Raw genomic sequence first — 19186 nt, 5'->3', positions numbered from 1 at the left:
GGGTTTTTTTTTCTTTCCAATCAGTTTTCCTGTTGTTTAACAGAAATTGAATGTCACTTGAAGTGTTTGAAAATCAGTTGACCAGCTTGAATACAATCCAAGTTATTTAGTTATCGTAAGTTTCACATCATTTCACATCTGATAATAACAGATGCACATTTAATGTGCTTTGAAAAAAAGGGCAAAAGTCAGCCTCAGTGTGCTATTACCAGGCCATGATTTTATTGTAAGTTTGTTTGTAATTATTCCATGATAGTGAGTTACCATATTCAGATATTTCTGTAATCTTAATGTGTTTATTGTTTCTGTACAAACTGTTTACATTTTGTTTGAAATAGAAAAATGGAAGAAACAACAAATAAAAAGATATTCTGTCTTTGATGAATTCATTGTAGTTTGCGGTTGAGCGGGCTATTACAGAATGTGAGATTAGGTTAAAGAACATGACCCCCTTCGCAGTATATTCTTATAGTATGTTAGACAAAATGTCTCAGTATATTTTTGGTAGTAGGATAGACAAAAGTTCAAGTATATCTCTGGGGATTAAAAGAATGTGACCATCCTTTGGGTTCTGTTAGACAGGTGGGCGCCACCATTTATCTGCTGTGAATGTTTTACACTGTTTTCTTGTCATGTCAGACTGCTTAAATCATTTTCTGAGAATGTTGTGTGCGAAGGACCTTGTGCCGATAATAGCAGAAACAGACAACATTCTGTGCCCCCACCCTTGTAGGGGGTAGAAAGACAGGGAGCCCGAGGTCATAACTTAGGCGCCACGACAGATAAGAGAGTGTGAATGTTTAGGTTTACGACCAGGTGGGGGCCCGTGGAAAGTATAACAAGCTGTGTAACACATCACCATTTTGAGACTTGCTGTGACCCTCTCTGCATCTCTCCCCATCCGGATGGTTGTTATGCTCAGTGTGTGAAAATTGTATGGAAATAAAGGATTGTTGATTGAGCATTTATACACCGAGTAAGTGTCCTTCCTTCAGCCCAAAGATTCAAAGAACTGGGAGAATTCAACAACTTGGTGCCGGTGACCCGGATCTTTGGTGTGCTGAGGAGGGGCAGATTTGGCCTGTGGTGAGATCGTGCGACGAAGCGAACAGAGGACGGTCCAAACATAAAAAGGTAAGCACAGCCTGTTGTATTATAAATACCAAATGTGCATATTGGGCTTTCCAAATTAATCTGTTCGCTGAGTTACACGTATTTTCACATTAAATTGTCGGTGTCTGGTTTTCTAGCAAGAATATTAATAATACTCTACGTTGAGACTAGAATTCCAGTGTGTCATAGGAACTGCCTCTAGCAAGATACTAATTATATTCTACGTTGAGACTAGGGCGCAGCCCACTTTACCCTAACATAATTAATTTTGTCTAAAACTGGCTTCTGTTGCAAGAAATGGGGAAAAGCTTCCAAAACGCGGCCAAAGTGCAGTATCTGAAATAGAGGTGAAATAGAGTCTGGCTTATGGTGCGCTTGCATTTTCAAAGGTGAGCTCAGAGGTTTCTGTGTGTGTTTCCGCTGGTGAGACGCGCTTGCTGTGTTTCTGTGTGAAATATGAACATGGTGACAGTGACGGTTGATGTGTGAATGGGAGGACATTAGTGCAAAGACACATTTTAGGATCAAAGGTTGATGCCTAGTGGACCTGTGGAAATTATTTTTGTTCATGGTGTGGCAACCCCCCTGCCTGTGGACGCGCAGTCAGGTCCAGCGGCGTCTGGTTAGCCGAGGTGGTGACTTGAGAACTGAGGACTCCCGCATAGCTACAGAATAACACTGAAACGTCTGTGTAATCACGGTTTACATTTATTCTGGACTAGAGCAAGACACATTTTGCGAACAAAGGTTGAGCTCTAGAGTAGTAAAAGAAAAAGGTTGAAAAAGGTTATATTCCTCGTTTCAGTGGTTGAAATTGTTGTTTGCCTGTCCCCTGACGAGTGTTAAATTAAACAAAGAGGGCATTTGGAGCCACATAGAGAGAGACGGGCTGAATTGGGTGTATTACTCTGTGGTGTGAAAAAAAAAAAAAAAAAAAAAAGGAGAGAGGAAGAGAGTTGGAGGGGTGTAGTTTGTGTGAAAGCGCCGTTAGAGTCGGCGTCTCGTCTGAAGTACGGGAGTCAATTAAAGTAACAGAATAATTTGTGTCTAAAAGTGTGTTTGTGACGAATTGAGGAGGCCCCCGTTTGGGAGAAATGGAGGCTGAAAAAAACAGTTGAAAAAGTGCAGGAGGAGAGAGCCCGTGTAACGGGGTGGGCAGTAACGTGCCAGGGGGTGAAGCATTGGATGAGGGAGCAAAAGGAGGAGTCTGATAAGCGGATGCTGCCGGCTTTCCCGGTGAGGTCATCGCTTACTGCCTTCCCACCTCCCTATCAGGCTCCCGCCCCCTCTATCCCGTGTTGAGAGCAGAGCAGGGCTGGATGGTTAATTGGTTACAAAAAAGCTGGACTTTCTTCGGTTGGACCCGTTATCTTAAATTTGTCAAAGTTGTGTAGGCGCTAAAACTTTCAGGTCTGAGAGTGATTGTAAATATAAGACGTCTTTGTAAATATAATAGAGAGTTGAGTGTGAAACGAGGCTGTGTGTGACGACAGCGCGCTGCGAGCTAGTTTAGACGGTGTGTGAACATGCAAATGAGGTGGCTGCTGTGAAGCCCACAGAGGACTTCCTGTTTAACGTGTTATTGAGTTTTATAAGTATGATTTGCAAACAATGATACATGCCTGTAATTAAAACGCTGATTTTGTTGAAAATAATATTATAAATACAGTTTTTGAATAACTGCGGTGAATGTTTGATGTTTGGCTGGGTTTTTGATATAGGAGAGATGGCTTGGCGGCTGCTGGGGGTTAGTGTCGGTGGCCGGAAATCTGCATGCCCATAAAAGGCAACTGCCTGACTGTGTGAACTATGCACCAAGAGAGAGAGAGAGTAAAATCTAAGCAGATGAACCAAATGGATGTTTTAAGAAAAATAGTAAATGAATGTTTTAGTCTCTTAATACAGGTGGATTTCTCTCAACCTGGAAACCTGAGTACAGCAGCAAAAGGATAGACTAACAAAATTGGGACGACAGACAGGCCAAGCTCTGGCTCAGAATTTTACAGCTTGACCTCTCACTTTGTCCCCACCCGAAAAAGAAGCTTAAAGGACATCTTCTCCTCCAGTTATCGGTTACCATTACTGGAAATTTTCAGGCAAGTTTTTCACTGAATTGTTTTTGGCACCATGTGTCCCTGAATCTCACAAGCAAGCTCTAATTCCTGGCTGAAGACATGGAATGCTGTTATTTAAGGTGGGAAATCAAAATTTGGGAAACAAAATTAAAAACACACAATTAGGGGAAATGCCTTGTTGGAAAAAGTTAAAATAACCCACCTACAAACGCACATACACGCAATGAAGAAACAGCTTACACTCATGAACACGTGAAGATTTTCCAGCAAGGTTAAAGCAGCAAAACTTAACATACACATGTTGTTAAATGATAAAGTTTATCCACTACTAACAAATAAACTCTCTGGGTTGCAGGACAACAACTTGACTTCAAAAAGACAGACACTGGTATGATAAACCAGTGATGAAATAATAAATTTAGTGGTTAAAAGAGTCAAATTGTGACATGTTTTCCTCTGATTGATTAATACAAGTGATTATTGAATGAAATAAAAATTCCTTTTTTGAATTATTAAACATGATCTTAAGAATTTTAACGTGTACCTGTGTTGTCCTGTCAACTTGGTGGGGTATGAGTTGATTATATAGTGAGAAAAAACAAAAAAAGGGGGGGAGAGAAGGCTGACACAGGGCTTGGCCCCTCTCTGAATAACACAGCCAAAACAACATCATTTTCCTGTTCGTCTGTCTTTGTTTTGTTTTTGTTTTTTCTCTTTATGCTTGATTACAGGCTGCTTTGTTGGCCCGGAAAGCCGAGGCTGACCTGGACTCCTGCTCTCCCCTCTACTATCTTTGCTCTCCCTTCTACCATCTTTGATGTGACCCTGACCAAATGCTACAGCAGCTGGACTCACAACAACAGCCTGAGAATGTCAACAGTGCTGCAGGAAAAAGATCTCATGCAGCGGAGACGGAGAACGTTAAATCCAAGGCCCGTTTCACTACACGGGGGAGATTTCCAGACAGCTTCAGCTGACAGAGCTGTGACGAGACGCCTATTAAGGCCGGATGAAAGGTGAGGCCGAGCAAAAGAATGCTGACCTTAACAACTCTGCATTAAAACTGTGCAGGACAGTGATGGACCAACACGGATGATCGGGCAACAAAAAGGGCGTGCCAGAGACAGGAGGAGTAACTGAGGTCAGGAGGCACCTCAGATTGGACAAAAGCAGCAGAAGAACATAAGCTGAAGGCACAGGTGTCGGGGCTCGGCCAGGAGCTGACCTCTGAGAAGAGCCGCACAGCAGAGCTGCAGAAGGCCGTGGAGCAAAGCAAGGAAAACATCAATAAACTTCAATCTGACGTGTACGGAAAAGACTCTGAGGTTTCTGCCCTCAGTGAGAGCTCAAGGCATCAGAGCAGAAACTGAGCATGGCTCAGGAGGAGCTGGACAAGGAGAAGATGCAGGACACTGGAGAAAAGGACGGCCTCAATTGGGGCCAGAACCAGTATGGACAGAACTTTGGGCAGCAGCACCAAGGGATGCAAACGGACGGGAAAGGGGGAGGCAGGACCCCAGAGCACGCTTCAGGCCCTGGTTTACCCAGAACATCAGAACAGGAAAGTGATGAACACAAACACACACATCTACATACACTGACTCAGAATTAAGAGAAACACACATACGAACACATATGCACTCATTGATTGACTGAGAAATGACACACACACACGCACACAAATCGAAATGCTGATTCAATTCACTGAGAAGTGATCCACACACACACACTCACATACACATGTTTGTGCAATGAAGAGTGATACACACACGCTGCGGCAATGAAGAATGCTTTACTAACAAATGCTATGCTGATACGCAAAATGCTGCACACAAACATCCAAATACAGAATTTGTTACAACAACAAGAAGCCATTGATTGTTAATTGGTTAAATGCATTTCATGTCACCCAGAGGGCATTTGTGTAGATTTAGGGGACAGGGTCTAGAGCAGTTTGGTTATGAAAACAATGTCTGTGAGTGATGTCTGTTTATGGCTCAAGGCCTCGACTGAATTGTTTACTGTGCTTCACACAGCCTGATAAGGAGCAGTGGTACAGAGTGAAAATGATGAATTAACGGTGTGAGCCTTATTTCGGAGCACCACATTTTTGTGATTGAGAGTTAATTGAAGGAGGAACACACTGAAAAAAATAAATTAAAAAAAAGAGAAAAGGGGGCTAGCCCTTGGATTTACGTAAGTATCCCACGTGTATTTAACATAATTGTCTCAGGATTTAAAGATCTGTACAAAATTCAACAGGAAATCATAGCTTCCCTGTATTTCCTACACAGTCTGGTTAGTTTGCAGCGGTTTCTCTCTGGGTATTCTGGTTTCCTGCCACAGTGAAAAGTCATGCAGCTGTTAGAGCTAGGTTGATTGATGATTCTAAATTATCTGTGAATGTAAGTGTAAATGATTGTTTGTTTCTAGGTGATAGACTGGTGACCGGTTCGGGGTGCACCCTGCCTCGTAACCTATCACTTTCTGGTGAAGTTTTGGTTGATTTTGGGTTTTGCTTAACACTAGGTTGATTTTATCAGTGAGGTTCGGATTGTTTTCTTTCTCTAAGAGAGAGAAAGGTGGTTTTATGCTTGGACAGGTTTCTAATGGGCCCAAGTATTTGTTATTATATGAGTATTTTATTGGTTACGTTTGTTTTTGCTTTTTGTTACAGTGCACTGAAATAAGAACATCTGAGAGGAATGATCCACCGGTGGTGATATTTTGGTATTTTGTGAGTTCCTGATTTAACAAATCAGCTCTTTAATCCAGGCCTGAGAGATTGAACTTTAAAGCGCTATAAAACATTCTTACTGAAAACAGTCGCAAAGTATTTTTCTCCACATTAAAATGGGCTCAGGAGAAAGCCACTTATTTGGGACAATTAGAAAATGAGAGTCCCTGCCTAAAAAGGATTCAGCGAGGTAATCCGACCTAAAGTTCTTCTTTTTCTTTTTGAAATGACGTCATTTTGCTGAGGGTGGAAATCAAATGCGGCGATGGTTTCCACTATCAGCAAAGAAAGAAAGAAAGAATGGATGAATGAAAGAATGAATGAATGAATAAATGGAAATAAAAACAAACTGACTGACTGGTAAAAGCTGACAAGACTTGACCACGACTCAAAGTTTACCTCCACCTAGACAGGCCAAAAGGGTGGATGAATTTATGTGTTTCTTTTTACAGGAGCAGAAAGATGACAGCAACATTCGAGGTTGCCTGATGATTTAACCTTTTAAATGCCACTTTCTATGTTTGTGAATCTACTAGGGGTGTGTGATTCATGGGCTTGTGTTGCTCACAGAGATTACTGTGAGAAAGTGTGTATACACCTGCGCAGCGCTAACATTTGCATTTTCTTCTCTACAGCATTACAGTTCTTCATGTGATTTGATGATGTGATTTATAACAGAACAATTGGTTGATGTTTGTTTCTCTACTACAGGATTGATGATGCTGTTACACTGTGTTGTTGGGAAAATGTTGAAGGTTACTTTGACGATGTGAATAACGTGAGAAATTTCCTGTGTTGAAACCAGTGTCATTCCTTTTACAGCAGGCTTAATTTTATGGCCTTTTACGGCACATATGGAACCTATCGACCTGTGCCTGACAAGAGGATTGTCTATGTGTGCTCCTAATGTTTGTTTTTTCTTTAAGAGTGGATGTAGAGGATTCAGCAGAAAACAGACAAGTGACATGAGGAAACAAATAAGAGATGCAGTGTTTATGGAATAGTTGAATATGAGCTCATAGAGATAAAATGGGTGGAGTGACATTGTTTAAGGGAAGTCACAGATTAAATTGTGGAATAAATTGGGATGATTCATGATTTGGGACAAATTATGGTAATAATAGTGATTTAATGATTGGAGAAAACCTGCACATGATACTTGTCTTTTATGCTGAATACTTTATCACTCTTATGATCTACAGTTGGTTGCAAATGTGAAGTTTGATTTAACAGATTTGTCTTCCAGGATACAGGCTCCAGGTGGAGCTGGGAATTAAATAAGCTGAACATGTAACTGCTGATTAATGTTTTTACACAGGGTTACAGGTTGGAGTATGGCTGCTCCAAGTGGGAAACTCTGGAGATTGTTTTAAAGAGAATGTGCAACATTCTTGTACATGTCTCATTGGGGAGTTGATACATGGTGGAAGCCATGTGGGGAGAGGAGTGTTATCTTTAATCTGTAGATGTCGTGAGGTGCCATGACGAGAAGGAGTGGCTGAGAGGATCGTCCACAAGATGGGAGCTGAGGCCAGGAGAGAGGCTTCAGGAGGATCAGAGATCATCTTCAGCACAGCGGACATCACACAGAGAGATGTGCTACTGAGCTTCCAGGAGATCAAGAGGAGACTTCCCACAGCAGGATTTTAAATAAAATGAGAGATTCATCGTTGACATTGAGGAAGACAACTAAGGTGTACGACGTGCTCTGCCTTAAATCTTCAGCAGCGTTGGACGTGTGACAACTCGAGGGATGGAGAGAGCGTGCCAAGCTCTAAAAGTGACAGCGCAGAGGAAATCCAGCGATGGAATTGTGTTTTTGTGTGAAGCACAAATACTAGGAGACTGGGAAAGAGTTGACACTACTTTTCCACCCTAGAATGTATGTTGTAAGTGATCTCTCTAAAGAGAGATCAAAGGGGGAATTGTGAGATTAGGTTAAAGAACATGACCCCCTTCGCAGTATATTCTTATAGTATGTTAGACAAAATGTCTCAGTATATTTTTGGTAGTAGGATAGACAAAAGTTCAAGTATATCTCTGGGGATTAAAAGAATGTGACCATCCTTTGGGTTCTGTTAGACAGGTGGGCGCCACCATTTATCTGCTGTGAATGTTTTACACTGTTTTCTTGTCATGTCAGACTGCTTAAATCATTTTCTGAGAATGTTGTGTGCGAAGGACCTTGTGCCGATAATAGCAGAAACAGACAACATTCTGTGCCCCCACCCTTGTAGGGGGTAGAAAGACAGGGAGCCCGAGGTCATAACTTAGGCGCCACGACAGATAAGAGAGTGTGAATGTTTAGGTTTACGACCAGGTGGGGGCCCGTGGAAAGTATAAGAAGCTGTGTAACACATCACCATTTTGAGACTTGCTGTGACCCTCTCTGCATCTCTCCCCATCCGGATGGTTGTTATGCTCAGTGTGTGAAAATTGTATGGAAATAAAGGATTGTTGATTGAGCATTTATACACCGAGTAAGTGTCCTTCCTTCAGCCCAAAGATTCAAAGAACTGGGAGAATTCTTTTAATCTTTTTTAAAAGAATCTTCACTTTAGTCTTAAAAAGATACTAGTATATTGTATGGCATAAACATACAGGAACAGCAAAAAGAATGTATATCTGTAAGTAAGGACTCAGATTTGACTCTAAGTATTCTAGAGACAAATGTGAGGTCATCTGTCCAACAGCTAAAGCAACCGGACAAGGATCCCAAGCACAGCAGCAACTCTACAACAGATTATAGCAAATTATTGCAATGATCTAAACCGCAATCCAACTTTAATGCAGGACTTTGTGAATGCTGTTTTCAAACCTCAGTGACCTGGGCTGTAAGGTTGTCAAGAAGAGACGGTAAAAGTTACTCTACAATATTGTGAGAGACTGATAAACTCAAACAGAAACCTATTACGTCAAGCTATTACTCTTAAAGCTGATTCTACAAGCTTTTGAATCATGGGGTATACTTTTTAACACACTTCTCCTCCATTTTGGCTTCAGTTTTGTTAAATAAATAATGACACATTGGAATAAGTTCAGCTGAGGCCATAACATTTTGTTATGTCCTGATATATTAGAAACATTAGACCTGAAAAAGGATGTACCTTCTTCCTCTTCTTTCAAATATGACTTTAGTTCCCTCTTTAGAGATAAAAATACACACATTTTCACAGAATTTGGCCCCTTTCTGAGAAATTGGAGCATATTTGTCACTTTGTGACTTAGTTTAAAATAACTTTTCAAAAGCCAGTTTTTTTCTCAGCACCTACATAAGAATATTTATAAAATTCCTAGCACAGATCAAACAAATAGTATAGGCATAGTATATCCAAACACGCCCATTAAAAAAGCATGAAATATAATGACATAATGTATTGAGAGCTTGAGAGTTATAATCCTGAATGCTCATCAAATGTCTGCATGCTGTTAGTGTTTTTATGGACAAACAAGGGATATGAAAGATTGCCCAAAACTGTAAATGTAATTCCAGCTTATTTCAATCTGGTGCATTCCTCCATTAATGTGCCTGTTGTTCTTTAGGTCATATGAACAGGCTGCCTCCATTTTTGCCAGATATGAGGCTATGACAGAATCCCACTTTTACTCTTCACTTTAGTGAAGATACTATCATATTGTATAACTCAAACATACAGGAACAGCAAATGGAATGTACCAAAGTATTCCAGAGTCAAATGCGAGGCTATCTGTCCAACAGCTAACAGGACAAGGATCCAAGGACAAGGAATTCACATAATGAAGAATTTGTGTATTGGAAAACTACACCATTTTCCTGGATTTCTACATCAGAGGTGGTAAGTACAGATTAACATAAGCCATAAAGGACAGTAGATTTTTTTACACAACAATGTTCTCTTTTGTCGTTTTGACATTGGAGCAGTCAGCTTTCCAGCTGCTTCTGCACTCCACACTTCTCTCTCTCCTTGGTTGTATCCCAATTCAGGGTCTGCAGCCTTAAAGGCCGCATTTTAAGGCCGATTACGTCACCGCGACGCGACGAAGGCTGTCCCAATTCGACGGCTGCTCGAAATGCGGCCCTCAAATGCGTCCTTCATTTCCCTGAATTTTAAGGACGTGGCGGTGTAGACTTTGTGGCCCAACATATCCCAGAATGCATAGCGCGGCGGTGGGTGTGGATAATTTTGCCGAAAATACACGGCGGATGAGGGGCGCCCGAAGAGTAAACTTTTAAAAGTAAGTACTGAATATTATGTCACTTATTTATGTGCCAATGTTTACTAACGAAGAACATCAAAACATTTCTGTTGGCCACATGTCAGCAAAGTTATGTGACATTTGTGACGTTTGTACTAACTTGGTTTTAAAGCCTTTACTTTAAAATATACACCGTTCAATAGCTGAACTTAATCCTACAGAGAATGATCAAAGCTCATGTAGAAACAAACAATCACGTGAACAAATTATTTTCTCCTTCATTTCTGTCAAACAAAGCTTTATGTAACGTTTCTAGCTGTTAGTATCATGGTTGCTAGGCAACCTGGGCAGCGCAACGGAGGCTAGACCGTCCCATTTCACAAGCCTCGCACTTCCGGCCTTAGCGGTCTTTAAGTACGCGGCCCTTGAGGATCGTTGAGACTGCGTACTTGGGATACAGCCCTTATGTCCCAGCGTCACTGAAAAAATGGAAGAACCTGATTACTGAGTGGCAGCAGCTGTCCTGCCAGCCAGACTAGCACTGCCCCTTGAGCCCGCTATACCACCCTCCACTGCAGTGGAGCCAGAGACCACACCGCCTCCACAGACACATTAGTCAGAAATGTACCAGGTTAAAATAAACTTCAAATATCCTTTAAAGTACTATTCCTTCCATATGTAAGTCATCTTCATATATTCAGAGAAAGGGCCTGACCACAGTTCCACTTCCTGTATACAGAGTTGAATTAAAGGACATGGATACACTGACTTCACTGGTTTTAATGTGCTCATTGATCAAGCTTAGGATTTTTTATTATTATGAAACCGCACATGATAAATGTGGCTCTTGATGTAAAACTAACAGATTTCCTTTTAGTAGCTGGATTAGTCACAGAGGGGATCGTTTTTCTCTTTATTTAAAACGATTACATTTAAAGGTGTTTCCTGTTTTGCCTTCATAGCCCATTGGTTCAGCTCTTTGTGTATTTATAGCCCTGCCACTTGTCAGTCCACCCTCTTTACGAAGCTGTTCTCCTGCCTTTCTATTTTCCTACATCATTTCAGCACTTCGTGCTTCATGTCTCATTCCTTGGTCACTTTGCCTCTTGGATTTGATGTTGGATTGGATTATCTACCACAGTTTTTTTTCCCCAACAAATCTTCATTTAACTTCAGTAAGTTTTTTTAAGATTTCATTTGTTCGTCATGCCTCTGTGTGGGTCCAAATCTGAATTAAGCTACAAATGTATGACAACTAGGGTTGTCATACATTTTACTTGTGCCGTAAAATGTATTTCTCTTTTAATAAAACTGGAAGGTGCAATGAAAATAGGAGGGACTGGTAATAGTCTCAGAATGAGTAATATTTGTCAAAATCGTTTGCAAAAAATTGGCAACAAAGTCTTACCCACGCCTCGTTTCTTTATTATGGTGCTTTTAAGGACAAAGACCTTCTTGTAATTTCATTTTTAAATGGTCTTGAGCAGCAGTTTTTTGTGCTTTCTGAAGGTCTTTAAATGTTCTTCTTTGGACATTAACAGCTTTTTTTTTACTCATTTTCCTCCCAGTCTTTGTAACAGACTTTTTCAGAGTTTTTTGCTTATGTTTTATGGTTAACTCACTTAACACTGACCTATGACTCATTCAAGGAAGAAAAGGGCACCTAGTTCTGTCTACACAAAACAGACAACTGAGCAAAGGACTCATTTTAAATTGGTTCTCTGTTACTAGCTGTTACCAAAAAACACAGTTTGTTCCCATTTCTTTAGTTGAATCAAGGAAAACAGTTTGACTGGCACAAATGTTTTTTGTTTTTTTTTTGCATCAGTAAGCAGACTCCCAAAGAGCTACTAGCTGAATACTTGACATATCTCAGCCTGCTGTGCAGCATGTCTTTAAAAAGTTAGTAAAACTATGTACATCCTATGAACAGTATCTAAAAGTCATGTCTGTAAGAAACTGAAAAAAAAGGGTTGATGTGAAGAACCAATTCTTGAGGAAGAGAAAGCGCGAGACTGGCTGACAAATTACACAAGAACTGAAGAACTGGACTGAAAATCAGTTGCTACAGGTCTTATGAAATGATGACTGCAGATTTAAAAAATGTGGTTCACATTGTCAGTATATACAGAGGAGGTCAGGAGAGATACAACAATGAGTGTCTACAGCCATCTGTAAAACAGAGTAAAGGTTCTGTTATGATTTGGGTACCTCAAGAATTTGATCCGTCCTGTAGTACCATACAGAAACATGTTATTTGGAACATTTCATTTTTCAGCATGACAGTGATCCAAAATCCACTGCCAGTGGAGTAAAGCAGTAAAGCAGAATGGAGAAAAACACACAGAGTGGAACAGTACAGTCATGCACTGGCCTTTCCAGAGCCTCAAAATCGTTTTTGAAGGCTACTTACATAAGTTATAAAAAAGCTTGCCTAAAAGAGATTGGCCTGTGTTGAAGTATAAAGGTGGTCTGACCAAACATCAACTTTCAATAATTAGGTGCACCTAGTTCCATTTTTCTGGTTAAATATAAAGAACTGAGGAGTGACTCAAGACTGCACACTGCATTATAAGATACAGTGCTTGCAAAAGTATTTGGCCCCCTTGAACTTTCCCACATTTTGTCACATTACAGCCAAAATTATTGTGTAATTATTCAGCCCCCTTTGGTCTGAGTGCAGTCAGTTGCCCATAGACATTGCCTGATGAGTGCTAATGACTAAATAGAGTGCACCTGTGTGTAATCTAATGTCAGTACAAATACAGCTGCTCTGTGACGCCCTCAGAGGTTGTCTAAGAGAATATTGGGAGCAACAACACCATGAAGTCCAAAGAACACACCAGACAGGTCAGGGCAACAGTGGAATGGTTTAAAACAAAACATATCCACGTGTTAGAATGGCCCAGTCAAAGTCCAGATCTAAATCCAATCGAGAATCTGTGGCAAGATCTGAAAACTGCTGTTCAGAAACGCTGTCCATCTAATCTGACTGAGCTGGAGCTGTTTTGCAAAGAAGAATGGGCATGGATTTCAGTCTCTAGATGTGCAAAGCTGGTAGAGACAGACCCTAAAAGACTAAAAGGTAAAGCCATACCTCCCGGCTAACATCTTTGAGCGTGTTATTCACCTTTTTCTTACTTGCAGATTAGACTACTGCAATTCATTGTATTATGGTCTAGATCAGGCCACCATCCATCATCTTCAGATGATTCAAAATGCAGCTGCTCGCCTACTAACTGGTACCAAACGGAGAGAGCATATAACCCCAGTTTTAGCTTCTTTACACTGGCTTCCTGTCTCCTACAGGATCCAATTTAAACTTTTACTTTTTGTTTTTAAGTCACTTAATGCCCGAGCCCCTCCTTACCTGTCTGAGCTCCTCTCTGCCTATGCTCCAGGAAAAACCACGAGGTCTAGCTCAGAATTAATGCTGTCCATCCCATGGACTAATTTCAAATCCCGTGGTGATAGATCCTTCTCTGTGGCAGGTCCCAGACTTTGGAATAGTCTCCCCTTAAATATTAGATCTGCACAAACACTTGTGCAATTTAAATCATTACTAAAGACACATTTCTATGCCCTGGTTTTTAACACATTATGACCCAAGCATTTTGGTCTTATTTGAATTAGTTTAGTTATTGTTTTAATTCTTTTATTGTCCTATTATTGTATTACATTGTTGCTTTTAATACCATTTTTATATTGTTAAGCACTTTGTGCAGCATCGGCTGTTTGAAATGTGCTATATAAATAAATTTGACCTTGACTGGCAACTGTAATTGCAGCAAGAGGTGGTTCTACAAAGTATTGATTCAGGGGGCTGAGTAATTATGCACACCCCACTTTTCAGTTATTTATTTGTAAAAAATGTTTGGAATCATGTTTGGAATATATGATTTTCGTTCCACTTCTCACGTGTACACCACTTTGGTCTTTCACGTGGAATTCCAATAAAGTTGATTCATGTTTGTGGCAGTAATGTGACAAAATGTGGAAAAGTTCAAGGGGGCCGAATACTTTTGCAAGCCACTGCATTTGTCATAAAATCAAGATACATCTTACTCCATTAAACACTTCAAGCCTGCATACACACCATATTTTGAAGATGTCTAAACTTCTCCAAATCTTCTCTTGGCTACTTTCACTATTTATTTCCTTTAAATATTAAAATAGTAAAAGGACAGAAATAACAGAAGTTGGTGGAAAGTGTCAAGTACAACTCAAAGATTTCTGGATATTTCCATCCTAATGTGACACAGCACATGTCATAAATTTGGAATATAGAGGTCTTGATGCATTTTTGTATTGGTTGTAAGATGAATAAGATATTTTGGACTCTTTGCAATTTGTTTTCTTGTTGATTCCTTAATTTTCGTTTCTTTATGTTTTTTGTTTTTGGCTTCCCAGGATTGTCTGTGGCAGTTAAATTCAGTGGACTATGGACAGTGGACTATAGTTTGTTTTCTGGTTGTCTGCGTTGGGCTTTCCTGTTTGTTACAAAGATTAATAATGGATCCTGAATTGGAAGAGGAACAAATCAAATTAGAAAGAGGAACAAAATGTTGCAAATCGCGGATTATTTTTTACATGCTGTGCATCATCAATTTCATTGCACCGGTTGATGGATTTTCCCTGAAGACTTGCAGAATCAGCTACAGTACAGCCATATGTGTCGGAAGTAAACTCAGAGCTGTTCCTGGAGATATTCCCTCAACTGTGACAGGCCTCGATTTAACTTCTAACAGAATTTCAACAATACATGCATCAGACTTCAAAGATCTACTAAATTTGACTAAGTTAGACCTTAATATCAACAACATTTCACAGATAGCATGTGGTGCGTTTGCCAGTCTAAGTTCTCTTGAGACATTAAATCTAAATAATAACAAACTTGTTACACTGGGAGAGAATGTTTTTGATGGCTTGAGTTGCCTCATTGAGCTAAGAATTAATCAAAATCGCATTAAACAAGTGGCATCCACATCTTTTAAGTCCATGACAAGTTTAAAACTTCTGGACATTTCTCATAACAAACTGCACCACATTACAAAAGTTCAATTGATATTGCAACATCTGCCACATCTACAGGAGCTGGTAATAAGCAACAATGATTTAACCACTTTTCAGTCATTTGAATTGACAAACAAATCATTAGAAATTCAGTACCTTGATTTGTCGAAAAATCCCCTCGCAGTCTTCAGGATCACTGCCGATGTTTTTCCAAATCTCACCTGGTTTAAAATTGGGAGCCAAGCCAGAAAGAAACAAATGATATGGGACGTGCAAAACAAGACATTTCTTAGTCGTGTTACTACTCTTGACATTAGTGAGCTTCATTTGGGTCTTGGGGACATGGAAAGGTTGTTAGAGTCAGTGAACTCATCATTAACTATTCTGAGAATGAATGCAATGACACATAACCTGACCACACTGATCAACATTTCCTGCACCATCCCAACAATGAGGACTCTGCAGCTTCGAAGCAATAAGCTCAGCTTTGTTAATGCATACTTGTTTAAGTTGTGTATTAATGTAACTGAGTTAGTTTTGACAGACAACAAAATAAAATACATCCATGATGATGCTTTCAGATCCCTTAAAAACTTAAGGATTTTAACGCTGAGTAAAAACAGGCTTCCACTAGTTCCAGCTGCAACAAGGAATCTACCAACTCTTTCAGAGCTGGATCTCAGCACCAATAACATCAGCACACTGGACTGCCATGATTTCACCAATCAGACAAAGCTCAGAAAGCTTTATCTTTATCAGAATTCAATCACAGCTCTGAAACCATGTCTTTTCAAGGATTTAAAAGGATTACAAACTCTAAAATTACAGACAAACCAAATAACTAAATTGAACGGTGCTTTCAAAGAACATTTGACAAACCTCACACAGCTGCATTTGAATGGAAACAAACTCACTGCTATCAAAAAGGATGCATTTAAAGGCTTGCACTCCCTCCAGAACCTGTCATTACACCAAAACAAAATAAAAGTACTTGAAAGTAAGAGTTTCAGTGGACTGACAAATCTGACCCAAATTAATCTACAAAACAATGATATTTCACAAGATGAACTAAACAAAGATGTTTTCAATCCTCTGATTAATTTAAGAAGACTTGATTTGAGTGAAAATCACATCAATTACAAGAAAAGTAGAAATTTGCCTGATCCTCCATTTTCTCAGCTGTCCCATCTAGAGGAACTGCTTGTTTTTTCACAACACCACAGGTTGCATAGTTATCTGCCTGGGAACTTTTTGCAAGGTTTGACCAGCCTTTTGAGTTTCAAAGCCAGAAATATCCGTATTGCGTCTCTGGACAAAGACACCTTTGTTTACACGCCACAGCTGCAATTACTTGAACTTTCTTCAAATGAACTTAAAGAACTCCCTCCAGATCTGTTTTTCCCAATTCCAAACCTTAAAAGCCTTTACATATCCAGGACAGCTCTTTACTCTCTAGAGTTCCTTATAGATGCCAACCTCACAAAGCTGGAGTTTCTACAGGCAAGACAGAATTTATATTCAGTTATCCGCGAAGAAGATATAAAATCCCTACCAGCTCTGACTTATCTGGACCTTCAGGGCAATGGATTCACCTGCAACTGTGATAACAGCTGGTTTCTCTCGTGGGCAATAAATGACAGCAAAACTCAAGTTTATGATGCATATAACTTTACGTGCAACTACCCACAAGAATTCAAAAGTAAGAAGCTTTTGGACTTGGATACCAGCTCCTGCTTAGACAACACTGACTTTATTTGCTTTGTTCTCTGCACGTGTACAATCCTATGCTTGATGGTGGTGTCCTTCACTTACCATTTCATGGGGTTGCAGCTGGTCTATGCCTATTACCTGTTCATAGCTTGGCTCTTTGACAAAAAGCACAAAAACAAGAAAACTCCTCATCAGTACGACGCCTTTATCTCCTATAACACCCACGATGAGCCTTGGGTCATTGACAAGCTCTTGCCAAAACTGGAAGGAGAACAGGGCTGGAGACTGTGCCTACACCATCGAGACTTTGAACCAGGTGAGATGGAAGTTTGAATTAAAGTTAAATATTAATGGTTCGACAAGTGGGATGTCTCTTAAAATTGTGTGTTTGTCGGTATCTCTGTTTAATCCCAACTAAATTATTAGATTCAGGACATTTTCTAGAATGTTTTTAGAAAAATGTAACATCATTTGACTTATGCAGTTATATTTGAAGTGGCAGTTATTTATATAATCAAAAGAGAGACTATCTAACAATTATCTGGAGATAATGAGGGCATAGTGTTAGAAGCTTTTGCAGTCAAATGTGTACTTTCATATGTACTCCAGAGGGTGTCTCTATACTACTTTACTAAAAAGCTGAGGATACAAACCTCATGGTTTTATTACTGGCTGTGTTTTTTTCCCCCTTCTCTTCATTAGGGAGACCCATCATAGATAACATTACAGATGCTATTTATGGAAGCAGGAAGACCATTTGTGTGATCAGTCGCAAATACCTCGAGAGTGAATGGTGCTCCAGAGAGATCCAGGCAGCCAGGTAACCTGTTGGTGCACCACAAGACTGTAGCAATAACATTAAAATATAAAATTGAAATTGAAAGGTGTTAACAGTGCTTTTATGCTAATGTCAACAGTGGCGATGGCACAACCAAAGTTACTGCAAATACAGTGCCATGAAAAAGCCTCTGCCCCTTTTTTTTTTTTTTTTTTTTTTTTTTTGCATATTTGTTACACTTACATGTTTCAGATTATCAAACAACATTTAATATTGGACAAATGTAACCAAAGCAAATACAAAATGTATTTTTTAAAAGTTGGTTTAATTTATCAAGGGGGAAAAAAAGCTTTCAAACCTACATGGTTGAGTTCAACGTTGAGTTCAAATTCACTAACCATACCCAGGCCTGATACTCCCAGACCTGTTAAATCCATATTTACTTAAACAGAAGCTGCCTGACAAGGTAAAACATCTCAAACAGCAATTCACCATGCAAAGATCTAAAGAAGCTCAAGAAAGATAAGAAAGTCATTGACACCTGTCAGTCTGGACGGGGTTATAAAGACTTTGGGACTCCAGCGAACCATGGTGGGAGCCATTATCCACAAAACACTTTTTATTGGGAGTTACAAAATTAGAAATGAGAATATCAGAGAGACAGCTCAGGTTGACCTGTTTGGAGACAAAGTTTGAGAGGCAAGGTTAAGATGGCTTAGGAGGTCACATAGGAGGTTCATGGATGTGAAGCAGGACGTGCTTAACTGCATCTGCTATATGTGGCAGAAGAGGATAGGTTGAGATGGAGGCAGATGATCCCCTGTGGTGACCCCTAAAGGGAACAACTGAAAGAAGAGGACTTGACATGACTGTGTTCCACTATGTGATTTTCTGATCTGTGCAGTACTGTACAGTTATGGTACACCGGCATGCTTAAAATTTCATCGATTTTTTTTTTTTTGCTAGCTTTTAATTTCCTCTTTAATCTGCCATGTTCACAGGTGTTTTATTTTATTCTCTTAAAACATGTTTATTTCATTTATTTTGTATTATCTTCATTACTTTACTCTTTCAAAGAAAGTACTTATGCATCCCTTTTCTCCCTCTTATCTTTAGTTTCCGTCTGTTTGATGAGCAGACAGATGTTCTAATCCTGGTATTCATGGAGGAGATTCCCAGCTATCTGTTGTCTCCTTACCACCGCATGAGAAAGATGCTAAAGAGGAAAACCTACCTGAGCTGGCCGCGAGCTGGAGCGCACACCGAGCTGTTCTGGGAGAAACTTTGCCAGGCTCTGGAGACCAGAGAAGATCCAGAAGCAAATATGTTACTTCTCACTGTGTCAACTGTGCCATGAGTAGAGAAAAAAAAAAAAAAAAAAAAAAAAAAAAATATATATATATATATATATATATATATATATATATATATTTTTTTCTATATATATATATATATATATATATATATAAAACAATTTTTTTCTCTATTTTTTTTCTCTTTTTTAAAGGTTATAGATTTCTATTTTTATTTTTTAATTTCATGATAATAGTTTACAGTGTTCTGATGTTTCATTATTAAGTTTTG

The 19186-nt window shown here is 39.6% G+C and overlaps 1 protein-coding gene across 1 annotated transcript; it reads left to right on the top strand.

Moving 5' to 3' along the window:
- The first annotated feature begins 11133 nt into the window (after window positions 1-11133).
- LOC102776408 (uncharacterized) lies at window positions 11134-18959 on the top strand. Its single transcript, XM_087846293.1, has 4 exons — window positions 11134-11276; window positions 14512-17140; window positions 17527-17644; window positions 18719-18959. The coding sequence occupies exons 1-4, from the start codon at window positions 11217-11219 to the stop codon at window positions 18957-18959; spliced, it is 3048 nt and encodes a 1015-aa protein (XP_087702419.1). The 5' UTR covers window positions 11134-11216.
- Window positions 18960-19186: the final 227 nt, after the last annotated feature.

Source organism: Neolamprologus brichardi, chromosome 9 (assembly GCF_056152115.1).
Source record: "Neolamprologus brichardi isolate AB-2024 chromosome 9, ASM5615211v1, whole genome shotgun sequence".
Lineage (NCBI taxonomy): Eukaryota > Metazoa > Chordata > Actinopteri > Cichliformes > Cichlidae > Neolamprologus > Neolamprologus brichardi.
The sequence above is the reverse complement of the archived record's forward strand: the minus strand, read 5'-3'. Positions and strand labels throughout refer to the sequence as shown.

Excerpts from the sequence above, each read along its gene's own strand:
- LOC102776408 (XM_087846293.1), top strand. The coding sequence starts at position 11,217 with ATGTTGGATTGGATTATCTACCACAGTTTTTTTTCCCCAACAAATCTT. Across the intron at positions 17,141-17,526 it reads CCATCGAGACTTTGAACCAG|GGAGACCCATCATAGATAAC; the intron begins GTGAGATGGAAG and ends TCTCTTCATTAG. Across the intron at positions 17,645-18,718 it reads AGAGAGATCCAGGCAGCCAG|TTTCCGTCTGTTTGATGAGC; the intron begins GTAACCTGTTGG and ends TCTTATCTTTAG.